At 45.8% G+C, this 18634-nt stretch overlaps 1 protein-coding gene across 2 annotated transcripts in view; it reads right to left on the bottom strand.

The window, feature by feature from the left end:
- CRELD2 (cysteine rich with EGF like domains 2) overlaps positions 1-18495 on the bottom strand; it is a 28663-nt gene extending 10168 nt beyond the window's left edge. The window contains exons 1-3 of one of the 2 annotated variants that reach the window (XM_044280245.1): positions 18242-18495; positions 11817-11899; positions 9893-10003 (exon numbers count right to left, since the gene is read on the bottom strand). In XM_044280245.1, coding sequence (XP_044136180.1) covers positions 9893-10003; positions 11817-11899; positions 18242-18373 — 326 coding nt within the window. In that variant the 5' untranslated portion in view covers positions 18374-18495. The remainder of the gene's footprint in view (positions 1-9892; positions 10004-11816; positions 11900-18241) is intronic. The other variant, XM_044280244.1, reaches the window with a different exon arrangement.
- Positions 18496-18634: the final 139 nt, after the last annotated feature.

The following is an 18634-nucleotide window of genomic DNA, read 5'->3' as shown; positions in this document are numbered from 1 at the left end:
TACAGGTAACAGCTGATTGGTAGGAGTACCAGGTATTGGAACTCCACCAGTATGATATTTATGAACTATCCTTAATCAATATTGCAAGCCTGTTAAATCCCTTTAAATGAGTTGTCCCATTCCAATGTATCCCTTATAGATGGGATAGGGCAGGGGTGGGAAACCTTTTTGCTGCCGAGGTCCATTTGGATATTTTTAACATCGTTACCCGCCATACAAAATTTGGTCAGCCTTAGATCAGACCCTCCCCAGCCTCAGATCAGACCCTCCCCAGCCTCAGATCAGACCCTCCCCAGCCTCAGATCAGATCAGACCCTCCCCAGCCTCAGATCAGATCAGACCCTCACCAGCCTCAGGTCAGATCAGACCCTCCCCAGCCTCAGGTCAGATCAGACCCTCCCCAGCCTCAGGTCAGATCAGACCCTCCCCAGCCTCAGGTCAGATCAGACCCTCCCCAGCCTCAGGTCAGATCAGACCCTCCCCAGCCTCAGGTCAGATCAGACCCTCCCCAGCCTCAGGTCAGATCAGACCCTCCCCAGCCTCAGGTCAGATCAGACCCTCCCCAGCCTCAGGTCAGATCAGACCCTCCCCAGCCTCAGGTCAGATCAGACCCTCCCCAGCCTCAGGTCAGATCAGACCCTCCCCAGCCTCAGGTCAGATCAGACCCTCCCCAGCCTCAGGTCAGATCAGACCCTCCCCAGCCTCAGGTCAGATCAGACCCTCCCCAGCCTCAGGTCAGATCAGACCCTCCCCAGCCTCAGGTCAGATCAGACCCTCCCCAGCCTCAGGTCAGATCAGACCCTCCCCAGCCTCAGGTCAGATCAGACCCTCCCCAGCCTCAGGTCAGATCAGACCCTCCCCAGCCTCAGGTCAGATCAGACCCTCCCCAGCCTCAGATCAGATCAGACCCTCCCCAGCCTCAGATCAGATCAGACCCTCCCCAGCCTCAGATCAGATCAGACCCTCCCCAGCCTCAGATCAGATCAGACCCTCCCCAGCCTCAGATCAGATCAAACCCTCCCCAGCCTCAGATCAGATCAGACCCTCCCCAGCCTCAGATCAGATCAGACCCTCCCCAGCGTCCAATCATACCTCAGGCTCCAGACGGTGCTGCCACTTGGCAGATTCACTTACCCTCCCTGGTCTTCTTCCTGCCGCGATGTACTGTGACCTGTATGTGTCAGGACACAAAGCGGGGCTGGAAGAAGACCAGGGAAGATGAGGACAGCCAGTGCAGTGCTGTTCTCACCTCCCTTGCCTCCCGCATGCTAATGACCACTTCCATAATGGAAGTGCTCATTAGCATTTTCACTATATGTTCTGGCACATAAATTGATCCCAGGGGACGGAGGTTCTCCACCCCTGGGATAGGGAATAAGTGTCTGAATGTCAGTGGTCCGACTACCAAGGCCCTCCGCTGATCTATAAAAATAGTGACCCGTTTGAATGGAGTGGTGGACATGCATGCGTGCTGCCACTCTGCCAGAGATAGCCAAGTGCTTGTACTTGACATTCTCCAACAGTTCCATGGAGAACACAGGCCTCCAATGTAGTCACCACTGGGGGCCCCAGGGTCAGACTCCTGCTGATCAGATACTTATCCCAAACCTACTGGATAAGGGATAAGTTGTTGAAATGGGCCAACCCTTCTTACTACATGTCTTTATGTGGTATTTGAATGTAACACAGTCAGATGTTTCAGATGTTAACAATACTAAAGAACACCTAAACCTGCGCTACGCTATTGTGCTAAATGACACATATTAGAAGTCCATTTATAAAGACTGTGTAAAGTGGGTTGGGAATCCAGGGTTTAGCTGCTGAGACTATGCCTGACCTACAGGTGAGTACTATGGGCCAGGGCATGTAACATCTCCAGTGCAGCAATTTTTTTTCCAAGGCCCAGTGCCACAGACTATCCTGAAACTAACGAGTAGCCCAATATAAGATATTCCTTTTAAAGATCTTTTGCAATCTTCAAAACTTAAAAGGGTTGTGTCACTTCATAGAATTATATTTATCGTGTAGACAACGTTAATACAAAGTACTTACTAAGATATTGTGATTCTCCATATTGCCTCCTTCGCTGGATGGATTCATTTTTCCATCACAATATACATTGCTCGTCTCCATGATTACGACCACCCTGCAATCCATCAGCGGTAGCTATGCTTGCACACTATAGGAAAAAGCACCAGCCTATGTGATCTCCCGCGGTCTCGGCCACCAGAGAGGTCATCACGTTTTCCGGTAGCGTGCAAGCACGGCCACTGCTGATGGATTGCAGGGTTGTCATAACCATTGAAACAAGCAGTGTATATTGTGATGGAAAAATGACTCCAGCCAACAAAGGAAGCAATATGGACAATCACAATACATTAGTAAGTGCCTTGTGTTAACTTTCTGTACATTATGAATGCCACTTGCTGAAGTGAGACAACCCCTTTAAGGCAGGGTTCGACAAATCCCAGGCGCCAGGTCGCTATGGCGACTAGGAATTTTGCCCTGGTGCCTGGGTATTTGCCTCTGCTTGAAAATAGGCCCCGCAGCCGGGCGCAGACACTGGAGGGTTAGGACCGCTAGCAAAATGAAACCTTTTTTTTTTTTATCACTTGCGCGGCGCGCCCAGGTTCGGACTGCCACCCTGCCCGGACCCCTCAGCTTTCGGCTCCATCGTGGTTTGGCCTCTCTCTCTCGCCATCTATCGGTCGCAGCGTGCGTCATCTCCAGGGCAGTTACAGGAGCCCGGCCGATACTTATCATCAGAGCCCGTGTGCCGGTCAGAGAGCCTCGGCGGGGAGAGAGGAGTTAGTGCAGGGGAGGCAGAGCGGGAGTACAGTTAGCGGCGCTGCACTCGCGGACAAGTGGAGGTAAGACAATCCGGCCGGCTCTGCTGCTGTAAATGAGGCGCTCTGCACTAAGTTTGTAATGTCTGCCTGCTACGGCCATGAACCCAGGGGGGAGCTGCACACCTGCTGCCGTCATTAGGCCGGAGCTCCTGCTAGCCACAACTGATGGCCATTCCTGCACCGTCCTCCATCCCTGCAGTTACCATTCGGCCACTTCTTAGTTCTGTCCCTTTCTAGGAAAGCTGGGTGACAGCCTGTACACCACACAGAAAGCCTGGTGGCAGCTCCTAGGAGAGCGGTGTGGTATACAGGCTGTCTGTCACCCAGCTTTCCTGGTCTCCTGAAGAGAATATATCTCCATATAGGAACATTTAGATACGATATCATATGATTTACCCATTCAGGAGTCTTGGAAAGCCGGGTTGCAGCTCCTATGAGAACTAAGAATGCTGAATGGCCAAATCATCTGACGACTTCTCTATATGTTTCCATACTGAGATATGTTCTCCTCAGGAAAGCTGGGTGACAGGCTGTATACCACACAGGTCTCCTAGGAGCTGCCATAAGACTCCAAAATGGCTAAATCATCTGATATAGCAAACTCAATTTATATCAAACTCTACATGTAGCGTGTGGATTTGCTGTGGAATTCAGTTACACGTGGTAAAATCCTATATTACCACAGTGCAGATTTGAATTGTGCACAGTAGGTTCATTTCCGTGTGGATTTTATGAAGTGTGAGGATTTTTGGTAAAATTTTATCCATTTTGCTGGTATTGGCTGCAATACGCTGTGGATTTCATAGCTGCAGTTCTATGAGATGAATGAGTCCGGACCAAACATCCTGGGGAAGGGATCTCAGTTCAGTCAGCTGCAGCGCAGGGATTATACACACAGTGACGTCACAGCGCAGGGATTACACACACACAGTGATGTCACAGCGCAGGGATTACACACACACAGTGATGTCACAGCGCAGGGATTACACACACACAGTGATGTCACAGCGCAGGGATTACACACACAGTGATGTCACAGCGCAGGGATTACACACACACAGTGATGTCACAGCGCAGGGATTACACACACACAGTGATGTCACAGCGCAGGGATTACACACACACAGTGATGTCACAGCGCAGGGATTACACACACACAGTGATGTCACAGCGCAGGGATTACACACACACAGTGATGTCACAGCGCAGGGATTACACACACACAGTGATGTCACAGCGCAGGGATTACACACACAGTGATGTCACAGCGCAGGGATTACACACACAGTGACGTCACAGCGCAGGGATTACACACACAGTGACGTCACAGCGCAGGGATTACACACACAGTGACGTCACAGCGCAGGGATTATACACACAGTGACGTCACAGCGCAGGGATTATACACACAGTGACGTCACAGCGCAGGGATTATACACACAGTGATGTCACAGCGCAGGGATTATACACACAGTGACGTCACAGCGCAGAGATTACACACACAGTGACGTCATAGCACACTGATAATAAACAATGCCCATGTTGTTTGGGTCTAGACTTCTTTATATGTTAATTTAAGAGGTGTTATTTTTGTCGCTGAAAAAAAAAAGGCTTTATAAAAGGTAAAAAAAAAACTTTAGCTGGCTCCTAGATTCCAAGGAAATTTGTCAAGCCCTGCCTTTAAGGTAATGACACTTATGAACACAGCACTTGTTTGCTATGTGCCGTTTGCTATATTTCATGAGTCGGGTTCCTTTGTTGGGCAAATATTCTCTGCGGTCCACAAGATGGCCGCTGATGGAGGGTTATGTGGCCAGGCAACAATAATTCCAGGCACATCACTCAGCCTTTCCATTTAAATACACTATAGACTGAGTGATTTGCCTGGTCACATGACCCTTCGTCAGAAGCCATTTTAAGGACAGAACCTCTGTGTGGACAAGGACAGTACAAAAGACTTGGCTAACAAGGGAAATCTCTTATAGAAAATGGTGCAAAATATCAACAAAGGCTATATTAGTAAGAGTGTAGTGCAGTGTCAAGCAGCTGCTTGTTGGGTCGTGTAGTCCACACCTTCACTTCACTGAGTTTCTTCAGACCAAACCCACCCACATTATTTTGGTTTACAGGGCAGTGTTTGGGAGGAGGGGGTGTCAAGCAGCTGCGTGTTGGGTCGTGTAGTCCACACCTTCACTGCACTGAGTTTCTTCAGACCAAACCTACCCACATTATTTTGGTTTACAGGGCAGTGTTTGGGAGGAGGGGGTGTCAAGCAGCTGCGTGTTGGGTCGTGTAGTCCACACCTTCACTGCACTGAGTTTCTTCAGACCAAACCCACCCACATTATTTTGGTTTACAGGGCAGTGTTTGGGAGGAGGGGGTGTCAAGCAGCTGCTTGTTGGGTCATGTAGTCCACACCTTCACAAATCCTCTTAAATTATAGTTTTGGTTTATAATGAAAACTTCTGTTTTTATTAGCTGCGAAGGAAGCTGGATGATATTATAGGTTTGCTTATGAGAGTGATGGTTTCTTTTTGTATATAGAAGTACAACACTAAATTAGGGTAACTTGTAGTCTCTTTATTCAGTCGTGGCTGGTATTTCCTTACTCAAGGCAACAATTCAGTTTTGCTGCCCTAGGCCAATACCCGAGTGCCTGTAGGCACCCACTTAGTACACAATATCCAGGGAGCATGCCCGGCCAGCCTACCTACGCCCCTGGACAATAGTAAATTGAATACACAAGCTGTTATGAAGCTGGCATGTATGCAGGGCAAGTGAAGAGGAATTCTGGGCAGTCCTGCTTGGTACTTCACACTGTTACTGCCTCTGCATGGGTGGTTTCTTATAGTACATATTGGTTTCAGTGGCACCACAGTAACTGCCATTGATTCGCGACTGGTTGGTTGGGGTCCGGGTGCTCAGACCACTGAAAAGAAGGGGCAGAACTCCTGAGCGGATTTTGAAATAAACTGTCTCTCATCAGGTAGACAGGTTATCATGTACTTCTAGTGTACAATTCTATATAGTCTGTCTTCCGCTAGCCCCCAACTCTCTAAGCAGAGTGTTTCTTCCCCTTCCTTTCCGCAATTTCTACGGTCTCAGCACCCTTCTGTTTCAGCACTTTGACATGTCACAAATCTGATGAAAAAGCAGCTATGCTTTAAAGGCGTATTCAAGGATTTTACTGTTGATGGCCACAATTCAGGATAGGCCATCAATATTTGATCAGCAGGGGTCTGACACCCCGCAAACCCATCGATTAGCTCCCGTAGCTACAACGCTCCATTCGTTGTGTAGTTGGTTACTGCAGTGCTGCTCCCATTCACTTCAATTGCCAATCCCTGCCGATTGGATATTAATGGCTTAAGGTGGTATTACACTGCCTGATGTACTGCCTGTGTCTGTGCCGTAGGATAATAAAACATTCATTAAATATGTCACATATGTATCTTACTTCCTTCAATGAAGGTAGCCTATGTGCGCCTACTTATGCAAATCTGCTCCTGGGCTGGTGGGAAGACACTGTGGTATTCTCCGAGTCTATGACCCACTGAACCAAATACATCCAGTTGAGGTTTATAGACGATATTTTGTTGTTGTGGTCCGGAACTGAGGAAGAATTCACATTGTTTATGGAGGAACTAAATGTGAAACATATAGGTTTATTTTTTTACTTTTGAACTGCACCATGATTCTATCGAGAACAACTGTATTAAAACGACCCTATACCGTAAAAACCGTATACCGTAAAAAAACGTCGACAAACAGCCTACTAAGATGGGAGAGCTTTCATCCAAAGGCATTAAAAAGAGGGATCCCGAAAGGGCAGTTTCTCAGAATTCGGAGAAACTGCTCTGATCATAATGATTTCACCAGGGAAGTGTCTAGACCAGGCATCCTCAAACTGCGTCCCTCCAGCTGTTGTAAAACTACAACTCCCACAATGCCCTGCTGTAGGCCGATACCTGTAGGCTGTTTGGGCATGCCGGGAGTTGGAGTTTTGCAAAAGCTGGAGGGCCGCAGTTTGAGGATGCCTGGTCTAGACTATTCCATTGCTTCAAACAAAGGAGGGTATCCGGACTCCTGTCTCTATGAGGCGTGGGGAAATGCTAACATCATAGATAGAGGTAGAGTACTCCAACCCAAAGAAAAGAAAAAACAAACTGAGGTAATCCGAATAATAGGGACTTTTGATACAGCATCCCATCAAATCTGGGAAATTCTTGTCCGGTATTGGTCCCTGTTAAAAATGGATCTAGATTTGGAGGAAATCCTCCCTGAGTTCCGGGCATCACCTTTAGACGTGGACGGAGCTTAGGGGACTCCATAGTACAGAGCCACCTTGAAACCCCCACTAAAAGTACATGATTGACCAATAAAAAAACCTGGTACATTCAAGTGTGGTATATGTAAAGCCTGCCAATACATCCATACGGGCGATACCTTCTCGGACAGCAAACAAAAAAAGATCTTAGGGCCCGTTCTTTCGCCAACTGCAATACAAGTGCTGTTGTTTATTTGGCCCAATGTGACTGTGGACTTAAATATGTAGGCAAAACCTGCAGAATATTCAAGAAAAGGACTTGGAACATATAGGAGATATTCGGAATAAACGCGATAAGCCATTATCCAGACATGTGGTACATTACCACTTGGGTGATCCCAAAATGTTAAATTTTTCAATTATTTGAGACCATTAGACAAGCTATAAGAGGGGGCGACATTTATAGGTTGCTAAAACAAAAAGAGTCAACATGGACCTATACCCTTAATACGGTCATCCCTTCAGGTCTCAACGAGAATATAGATTTTTCATGCTTCCTGTGAGAAACCAGCTTATTTTCCTTCTTTCTTTATACTAATAGTAATGTATTGCTAATATATGTAATAAAAACTTCATTTTATATCTAATAAACTTCCTTCATCTTCAAATAACCTAACAATTAGAGCTTTTTACATCCCATTATGGATGTGATAATAGCAATCTGACTATTGTATTGCTAATATAGAAAGATGTGCAGGCTGATACTACCCTTTTCCGATTCACCCTCCAACAGTATGATTCGAGCTGGGCATCTTATATCCTATATTGGTGTCATGGTTACCATGATGCCAACTCTCTGGTCATGTGATCTTAAACTTGGTCTTGTGACGGCAGGTCCCCAGATCAGGAAGTCTCGCGTTACTTGGCTCGATCAAGAGCGAGTCATGTGATCTTGGTTTGTGCATTGGCACTATATTTAAACAGCTCACCGCTAATTAGACCCGCCCTCCACTCTATCCTGCACGCGGGTACTACCGCTACTCTGGCGTCCTCATTATATCATGTTGGATATCCGCTGTAAGGTCTCCCGCTGTTACAATATGGATTCATCCCTGGCGAGACGCAAGTAACCGGCCGTGTTCGCTGAAACGAGTATCCTCTAGCTATTTAATGGCGTTACATAAATAGCGGTCTCTCCTGTAGATTGTTTACAGTGTGGGCATATGTAACTATTATACGGCATATGTACATACTTGATCGCTCAGTGTTGTGCAGCAATATATCTGCACGGGTAAACCGCCTTATATTACAGAATGCATCTATTCACTTACGGCTTAGGTGGCAATATTGTGTTGTAGCTATGGGACGTTGTGTAGCGTGGAGTAACACCCCATGATACTTACGTCTGCATCCCTTGACATTCGGCATCTGCTCTATGTCTCTATCAGAGATTACTTGACCTGGCTTTGATTCCTTCATTGGAGGAAGTAAGATACAGAGAGTTCATTGGGTCTCATGCAGTCACATTTTTGATCATCTTGGAGGACTAACTATATATTTGTTATAACGTAGGGAGCCGAGTTGTAGTCAGCTTTATCTTTGTAACACGAGTATGTAATCAGGTTACTGTGAAGGCACTTGGTGTAGGTTTTTGATTTAACCTGCATCAGTTTGACCTTGATATGTAATCAGCCTAATTAATATGTAATCAGTAACTAGCTAGCTTACACAAACAATGTGATTAGCACGTATTTGAACCTAGATATGTATTCAGTATGTACCCAGCTTATATTGTGAAGGTTCTTACATCCGGGGCATAATTAACCGCACACTAGGCCTGTGTTGAATTTGTGTTGGTGACACTGATTGCGGTGTACAGCTTTATTGTCCCCTGAGGAGCCCTAGATTGAACAGGGCGAAACGCGTTGGGACATGGGACCATATATTTAGAGATCTTGTATCTGAATAAACTATATTTATATCATCTTAGATAAGATAAGAAGCCTTTATTGTCACTGTACAATACAATACAATGTAATACAATGAAATGTTGTTTGGAGCAATCCTAGATGCCATGGACAGAGGAACAAGAACAAGCATTACACTAGAAAAAAAACAACCAACAACCATCACAACCATAGATGGATGGACAACTCAGATTGTGCGGTTATACCATTGTAGCTCGATTTGCGGTATTCTTTGTATAGACTAACTGTGTTTTCACATTTAATTTTCTCACAATTGCACATTATTGTTTATTCATTTTATGTACTTATGTCTAGTTGGGTCTATTATTTAGTGACAGGTCATCTCCATAATAGGTCTATCCCGAATTAGGGCCGTACTAAGGAATTTAGGAGGTTCCTGATACGGGATCGCCCCTATCGGGGACGCTATTCCGTCGTTGTAGGCAGGGTGTACAGTCTTAGGGTCAGATATAGGGACAGTGCCCAAGGTATATATCATCTTCGCCCTACCTACAAGACGGTGGACCATATCATATTTGACCGCGATAAATTGTCTAATTGTTATTTTGGGTTGTCATTTTTGGGAGGTTTTACCAATTTAGATTATAATAAAGGTTATGTTTTATGAGGGATAATCTGTGAATTCTGATTACTATATTACCTCAATGATTACACCCTTTAACGGGTAATTGTCCTAGCTGTGAATTCTTAGTAACTACATGACCTGCTGTCTGCCACAGTATGTCTCTCTGGTATTTCAGGTAGGATATAAAGCAGGAAACCTTTTCTAAAATCCCCAGAAAACTTACATTTTGAACCACCATTTCTCAATTTGCTCTTCGTGTTCTTCTACCATGACATTGCACTCAAAGTCACTGCTGTCACATAGATTTTCAATAATCTCCACAAGGCGGATTTCACTACAAGAAAAGTAGACAAACATTAACAAAATAACAATAAATGTACATTAACCCCTTCTACCCAGGCCATTTTATGTCACTTTATGTGGTAATAACTTCGGAAAGCTTTTACTTATCCAAGCCATTCTGAGATTGTTTTCTCGTGACACATTGTACTTAACGACAGTGGTAAATTTGAGTCAATATACGGTAGTTTACCTTTATGAAAAAATCCCAAATTTAACAAAAAGGTTGAAAAATGCAAAATTTTCAAAATTTCTATTTCTCTGCTTTTAAAACAGAAAGCGATATATTTTAAATTACTCTATATTATTGTTTTTTTGTGAGACAAGGTAAGCAAAAAAAGGCTGTTTTGGCACCATTTTTATTTTTTACAACATTCATCTGACAGGGTAGATCATGTGCTATTTTTACACAGCAGGTTGTTACAGACACATATGTCTACTTTCTTTGTTTGTTTCAGTTTTACATAATAAAGCATTTTTGAGAAAAAAAAATTATGTTTTTGTGTCTCCATTTTCTGAACGCCTTATTTTTTTTATTTTTCTTCCGATCGTCTTGTGCAGTAGCTCGTTTTTTGCAGGAAGAGTTGACGTTTTTATTGGTACTATTTTTGGGGACATACGATTTTGTGATCATTCATTATTACACTTTATGGGGTTGTTTTGGCACTGCTTCTATTCATTTATTTTTACAGCGTTCACCTGAGAGGTTAGGTCATGTGATATTTTTATAGAGCAGGTCGTTATGGACACGGCAATACTTAATATGTCTAACAAAAAAAAAAAATATGTTTTAGTGTCTTTGAGCGATTGTCTTATATAGGGTCTAATTTTTGGTGGGATCTGGTGACAGTACCATTTTGTGGGATATACGCCTTTTTGATCGCTTGGTGTTGCACTTTTTGTGATGTAAGGTGACAAAAACAGCTTTTTTTTAACACAGTATAGATCCGGTCGTTATTGATGCGATAATACCTAATATGTGTGTTTTTTCCATTTTATTTATTTTTTCCCCTCTGCAATGCATTACAAAACATCTGCGTGTTGCCCGCAAAAAAACAACAAAAATAAAAAACGGAACGGACACGGAAACAAAATACGTTTGTGTGCATTTAGCTTAATACTGTGAGCTCAAGGCAGAGGAGCAGTGGTCAGTCTAGGAATTACAGCAGTCACACGGATATTCCCTGGACTGAAACTGGCCGATGTCTGAATAGGCAGAGAAATATAACTTTCTAAGACTCTCAGAGTCAGTGGTCACACAAAGCGGGGAAACAAATGTTATGGATAACGGAATTAATGGTTGACATATGTGATGGTTAAGAGCCATAGCTATCCACATCAAACGCCATGATAACTGAAATCTAGTAGACCCTGTACTGCCACAGACATCCAGAATGTAGGTACATCAGGGCGAATTCAGGTTCAGCCATACTGGCTAGGTCGTCCTTCCAGAACTTCTGCATTTGGTGACTAGGTGCTTTCATCCAAGTGCTGTCCCTAACAGTATCTGAAGAGGTGGTCACAGACTACTGCTGCTGGGCAGACAGAACACGGACAGCCTTCCAGTCAACAGCTACTCCATGTGGTCCTTCTCTATCAATGTCCAATAGCGGAGACTGATGGAGGAAAAGGCAGCTACATCCACTGACTACTGAGGGAAGCTCCCTCTGCAAACATGGCCTCAGATTGTGTAAGGCTTGGCTTACAGGTGCATCTTAGGGCAGTCCTCCTACTTTTCATAACTAGCTCCAAGGCCTCTAGTTTACGGATACATGTGACACATCTGTAATCTAGACATACTTCAGTACCTAGATTCATATTTGGATAGTGTTTTTTCCTCCCAAGCAGTATTTCCTCCTCCAAAATTCTTTTTTGAGGTCTGTTCTAGTCCCTGCAATAACAAAATATCCAAAGATTAAAAGATACATTGAGCAGAGATAAAAAGAAGTAAAAAAACTAAATTAAAGGGGTTCCGCCAATTAAGTTGCTGGCTGCGCGTCTCCCGACAGAAGTATACAAGCAATGGAGGGAGAGGCAGAGAAAGTGGTTGGAGGCACCTTTTATAGCAAATCATGTGACTGCACATATCAATACTTGCACTAAAGTATAAAGCCGAATAAAACAAATACCAAATAATGACATCAAATTTCCCCTCTATACAATTATGTAGTGGAAGGTGCACATTGGGCCGAAGGATTTCTCCTTTACTTTATCTGTACACTCAGTGGTCCTAATATCAGTTGGTGACATTACTGATACATTATGTAATGGGCCCTTTAAAGGGAACCCGTCATCAACGTTATGCTGACCTCACAGAGGGCAGCATAAAATAGTGACAGAAATGCTGATCTCAGCGGGGTATCACTCATGAGCTAATAGTAAGGGGTTGCTGAGAACCAGCATCATAATCATTGCAGCCCAGGCCTGGAAAAGAGTCCAATCTACCTGAGAAGAGTCCTGGTTATCCATAATCTCCTGCTCTCCCGCCCGTCTGCTGATGATTGGCAGTTCTCTCCTAGAGATAAAGGGAGAAAACTAGGTAGAAGCTGTCGGTCATCAGCAGATGGGCGGGAGAGCAGGAGATTATGAATAACCAGGACTCTTCTCAGGTAGATTTTACTCTTCTCTAGGCCTGTGCTGCAATGATTATGATCCTGGTTCTCGCCAACCACTTACTTTTAGCTCATGAGTGACACACTGCTGAGTTCAGCATTTCTGTCACTACTTTATGCTGCCCTCAGTGAGGTCAGCATAAAGCTGATGACAGGTTCCCTTTAAATGGGTTATCCAATATCATAAACTGCCCCCCATATGCCGGGCCCCTCCACAGGGAATATACTTACCTCGTGCCGCTCCTGGTCCCTACGCCGCCGCTGCTGCTTCTCCTCCTCATCCAGTGTCAGGGGGAGCAGCCAATGGCAGGTGGGGATGGAGACTACCCTCCCTAGCATCGCGGGTGACGCTGGGGAGGCTCGTCCCCGCCGGCACAGAATGTTTTCATTCACACACGGGGAGAAGCAGCAGCTGTGGTATGGGGATTAGGAGCGGCACAGGGAGCGGGGTAAGTTAAAGGGACACTGACAGGCAAATTCAGCATATTGTGTTATATATCTGACATTACAGGTCTTATACAGTCTATTAAAAGCATGTAAGTATCCCCCCTGTCCACCTTCTAAATACCGAAATATAAAGTTTTATAACTTGCCTGTCTCCCCACCAATCTGCCCAAGGGGCGGCGTTTCATCTGAAAATGCGCCCAGCCAGCTGCTCCCAACTGCCGTTCTGTAGCCCCGCCCAGCTCATCAATATTCACTTCGCTGGGCGGGGCTACAACTCTCCGCACTATCATTAACCCCTTTGGAGATGTGAGTGAGCAACGCTCTGAAGCGCTGCTTTGAACAGTGCCTGGGGCATGCGCATGAGGCAGAGGCTGCAGCTGCCTCTGGGAACGCAGGCAGGGTGTGTACAGCAGGCGCGATCTAACCACGGCGGGGCGCAGAGGATTAGACGGACGCTGCCAAGAGGATTCTATCAACCATACGCAGGATCGTGACTGGGGAGAGTTGTAGCCCCGCCCAGCGAAGTGAATATTGATGAGCTGGGCGGGGCCACAGAACGGCAGTTGGGAGCGGCTGGCTGGGCGCATTTTCAGATGAAACGCCGCCCCTTGGGCAGATTGGTGAGGAGACAGGCAAGTTATAAAACTTTATATTTCGGCATTTAGAAGGTGGACAGGGGGGATACTTACATGCTTTTAATAGACTGTATAAGACCTGTAATGTCAGATATATAACACAATATGCTGAATTTGCCTGTCAGTGTCCCTTTAAGGCAGGTCAAGGAAAATAAGTAACAATTCAGATCTTTAGATTACAGACAATCACCAAGATTGCATTTCATTTAAAGAGGACCTTTCACCCCTCCTGACTCGCCTGTTTAATAGCTTCATGCATTCCCCATGTAATAACAATTCTGGAACATCTATTCTTATGTCTGTATGTTGTCCCATTCATCCTATTATTTGTACTAGAAGTTATGAATGAATTGCTAGCAGTCTACAGTAAGGGTACAGAGGGGCGTAACAGTTGGGGGGGGTGTACCTGCACAGACTGACTATCCAATCAGTGCTGCCATTTTCAGACTGTGCAGGTACACCCCCCCCCCCCCAACTGGTTACTCCCCTCTGTGTACTTACTTAAGGCTAATAGCAATTAATTCATAACTTCTAGTACAGGGCTCAGCAACCTTCGGCACTCCAGCTGTTGTGAAACTACAATTCCCAGCATGCTCCATTCATTTTTATGAGAGTTCTGAGAGAGTAGAGGAAGTATGCATGCTGGGAGTGGTAGTTTCACAACAGCTGGCGTGCCAAAGGTTGCCGTCCCCTGTTCTAGTAGAAATAACAGAGGAATGGCACAACATACAGACATAAGAATAAATGCTCCAGAATTGTTAGTACGTGGGGAATGCATAGAGCTAATAAAACAGGCAAGTCAGGAGTGGTGAAAGGTCCTCTTTAAGAAGCTTTGTCCTCTTAACATGTGGTCCAAATAGGTAGGAAATCTGAGGCCACCTTAAAGAGTTTGTCTCATCATGGATAATGGGGACATATCGCTAGGACATGCCCCTATTGTCTTATAGGTGCGGGTCCCAGCTATATCGAGAACGGAGCCCCACAAGCTGGTGGCTGGAGGACTCTGGTCCAGTCACCACCAAGCCGGCTCCCCATAGAAGTGAATGGGAGCGTACCGCGTATGCGCGGCCCCCACTCCCATTCATTACTATGGAGCCGACTGTTTACTAAAGGGAGATCATGTCAAACTAATCTTATTGATTTTTTTGACTGGGTGACTAAAATAATAGATGGAGGAGGTGCAGTAGACATCGCTTATCTGGACTTTAGTAAGGCTTTTGATGCTGTCCCACATAGAAGGCTAATCAATAAATTCCAGTCTTTGTGCTTGGACTCCCATATTGTTGAATGGATTAGGCAGTGGCTGAGTGACAGACAACAGAGGGCTGTAGTCAATGGAGAACATTCAGACCATGGTCTTGTTACCAGTGGGGTACCTCAGGGATCTGTTCTGGGACCCATATTGTTTAATATCTTTATCAGAGAAATTGCAGAAGGCCTCGATGGTAAGGTGTGTCTTTTTGCTGATGACACTAAGATTTGTAACAGGGTTGATGTTCCTGGAGGGATACACCAAATGGAAAAGGATTTAGGAAAACTAGAGGAATGGTCAAAAATCTGGCAACTAAAATTTAATGTTGATAAGTGCAAGATAATGCACCTGGGGCGTAAAAACCCAAGAGCAGAATATAAAATCAGTGATACAGTCCTAACCTCAGTATCTGAGGAAAGGGATTTAGGGATCATTATTTCAGAAGACTTAAAGGTAGGCAGACAATGTCACAGAGCAGCAGGAAATGCTAGCAGAATGCTTGGGTGTATAGGGAGAGGCATTACCAGTAGAAAGAGGGAGGTGCTCATGCCGCTCTACAGAGCACTGGTGAGACCTCACTTGGAGTATTGTGCTCAGTACTGGAGACCATATCTCCAGAAGGATATTGATACTTTGGAGAGAGTTCAGAGAAGAGCTACTAAACTAGTACATGGATTGCAGGATAAAACTTACCAGGAAAGATTAAAGGACCTTAACATGTATAGCTTGGAAGAAAGACGAGACAGAGGGGATATGACGGAAACTTAAATACATAAAGGGATTCAATAAGGTAAAAGAGGAGAGAATATTTAAAAGAAGAAAAACTGCTACAGGAGGACATAGTTTTAAATGAGAGGGGCAAAGGTTTAAAAGTAATATCAGGAAGTATTACTTTACTGAGAGAGTAGTGGATGCATGGAATAGCCTTCCTGCAGAAGTGGTAGCTGCAAATACAGTGGAGGAGTTTAAGCATGCATGGGATAGGCATAAGGCTATCCTTCATATAAGATAGGGCCAGGGGCTATTCATAGTATTCAGTATATTGGGCAGACTAGATGGGCCAAATGGTTCTTATCTGCCGACACATTCTATGTTTCTATGTAAATAGTAGGGATCGACCGATTATCGGATTTACCGATATTATCGGCCGATATTCAGGATTTTGAACGTTATCGGTATCGGCATTTATTTTGCCGATATTCCGATAACGTCCTGGGAACACAGATCGCGCTGCTGACAGCGCTCTCCGTGTTCCCTCAGCAGCAGCACAGGGGAGAAGGAGCAGTGTCTCCTCCCCCTGTGCTGCTGCTGCCGCTTCAGCCAATGGGAGGACAGGGGACAAGAGGAGGGGAGGAGCTATGGCCACTGCGCCACCAATGAAGCTTAATCTCACATTCATTCATATACAGGAGGCGGGAGCTGCAGGATCACATAGCCGGCTCCCGGCCTCTATGAGCTGTAGCTGCGATCTGCGGTAGTTAACTCCTCAGGTGCCGCGGATCGCAGCTACTGCTCATAGAGGTCGGGAGCCGGCTATGTGATCCTGCAGCCAGCTCCCGCCTCCTGTATATGAATAAATTAGAGATTAAGCTTCATTGGTGGCGCAGTGCGCCCCCCCTAAGCCCCCCAGTATCAGACATTGGTGGCGCAGTGCGCCCCCCCTCCCCCCCCAATATTAGGCATTGGTGGCGCAGTGCGCCTCCCCCCCAAGCCCCCCCAGTATTAAGCATTGGTGGCGCAGTGCCCCCCCCTCCCCCCCAGTATTAAGCAGTGGTGCGCCCTCCCCCCCACCCCAGTCGCAGTGCGCCCCCCACAGGATCCCCTCTCCCCTGCTCCTCCGATCGGAGCCCCAGCAGTGTAATGCTGGGGCTCCGATCGGTTACCATGGCAGCCAGGACGCTATTGAAGCCCTGGCTGTCATGGTAAGCTCCATGCTGCTGTGTGCACAGAGCACACAGCAGCAGGGACAGTGTGAGCTCCTATTCACCCTGATAGATCTCTATCAGGGTGAATAGGACAAGGGTTCTACTCTCTAAGGGGGCTAAAAGTTAGTTTAAAAAAAAAAAAAAAGTCATAAAAATAAAAACACCAAAATATTAAATATAAATGAAAAAGAAAGATTTACAAAAAAATATAAAAATACACATTAACAATAAACATTAATTTTCAGCAGATTTGTGGGAATTTTAATTTTTTTAAAAAATGAGAATTCCCAGAATATCGGTATAAATTATCGGCTATCAGCCTGAAAGTTCACAAACTATCGGTATTGGCCCTAAAAAATCAATATCGGTTGATCCCTAGTAAATAGCCGAGCCAGCACTCAGCTATTTTCACCAGCCCCATAGAAAATGAATGGAGGGTGGTAGCGCATGTACAGTGCGCCCTCCTTTACTTGCGGGGCCCTGTTCTCGATATAGGTGTGGGTCCCATCACCTATAAGACAATGGGGGCATATCCTAGCGATATGCCCCCCATTGTCCATGATGAGACAACCCCTTTAAAGGGGTTATCCAGGATTTTCATATGGATGGCCTAGCCTTGGAATCCTGAAGATGGACCTCTGCCAATCAGCTATTGATGGCCCCACACCCCGCACCCCCACAGATCAGATCAGTGAGGAAGCTCTGGGGCTGGAAGTTGACAGCTGTTGGCTGTGTAATGAACAGAGCTACTTATTGAATGGGAGAAGCCTTGAAGTAATCAGCTCCGTCCATGGCACAACAGACAGAGCTGTGTAGCTCTGGCATCAGAGCCACTTCGGAATAGCTGACCGGCAGGGGTGCGGATCAGATATTGATGGGTTGTCCTGAGGATAGGCCATCAATATAAACATCCTAAACAACCTCTAGTTCCTAAGGAGGGAGGGAAATAGGGAGAGCGTGGAGCAGGTCTAAATACTTAGACAAATGGATCTTTTTGAGAAGATTTATTCTTCCAATCCAAGATCTAAACGGGATCTGTCAGGAGCAATAATACATTATTTAAAAGTGGGAAGTAACTGAGGTCCTACCAGAAGGAAGGGACATGGAGTGTGATCCCTGAGGATTGGAAAGATCTAAACGCAGAGGACACTTACCTTTTAGATCCCTTCCTGCTCCAGCACTGATGGTTGGTCTCTATTTTCACCCCCACATCCCCTGTGGCTAAGGTGGCACTGGGCACCCTCAGGAACCAGGGCAAGGGCTCCCCTGCTACCTGAAGTCCAGATCCTATGGACTGGTGACAATGACAGTCAGCTGTCACTGCATGTGTCCCACGTGATAAGGAGGCTGATGTTGCTTTACCTTGTGGAACCTGTCCACCAACTTTCTGCAGGTGTCACACGGGTTCTTCTCTGCAGCTTTAGATGGAGTAGAGCAGCACAGCATCAGCATCCAGAGCAGCGACTGTAACGACACAGCAGCTCTGAGAAGCATAGCGGGAGGACTGCAGCTGGCTCACGTGTCAGGATACATACACGGACGGAGCACCGCTGCCAACGCCGCGCACAACCACAACACATTCATTCCAAGCGGCATCCCAGCCTCACTTCCGCGTCCTGCCCGCGCCCGCTGATTGGCTGGCTCTTCTAGTCAGTCAGGATGTGGACCAATGGGTGTTCGCCACGCTCGGGCCAATCGGCTCCCCACGCGTACTGAGATGACGTCAGTGTGTAGTGCGGAACTGGCCGCCCCAGC

The sequence above is a fragment of the Bufo gargarizans genome, chromosome 2 (genome assembly GCF_014858855.1).
Source record: "Bufo gargarizans isolate SCDJY-AF-19 chromosome 2, ASM1485885v1, whole genome shotgun sequence".
Classification (NCBI taxonomy): Eukaryota; Metazoa; Chordata; class Amphibia; order Anura; family Bufonidae; genus Bufo; species Bufo gargarizans.
Note: the sequence above shows the minus strand (reverse complement) of the source record. Positions and strands in the feature narration are given on the sequence as shown.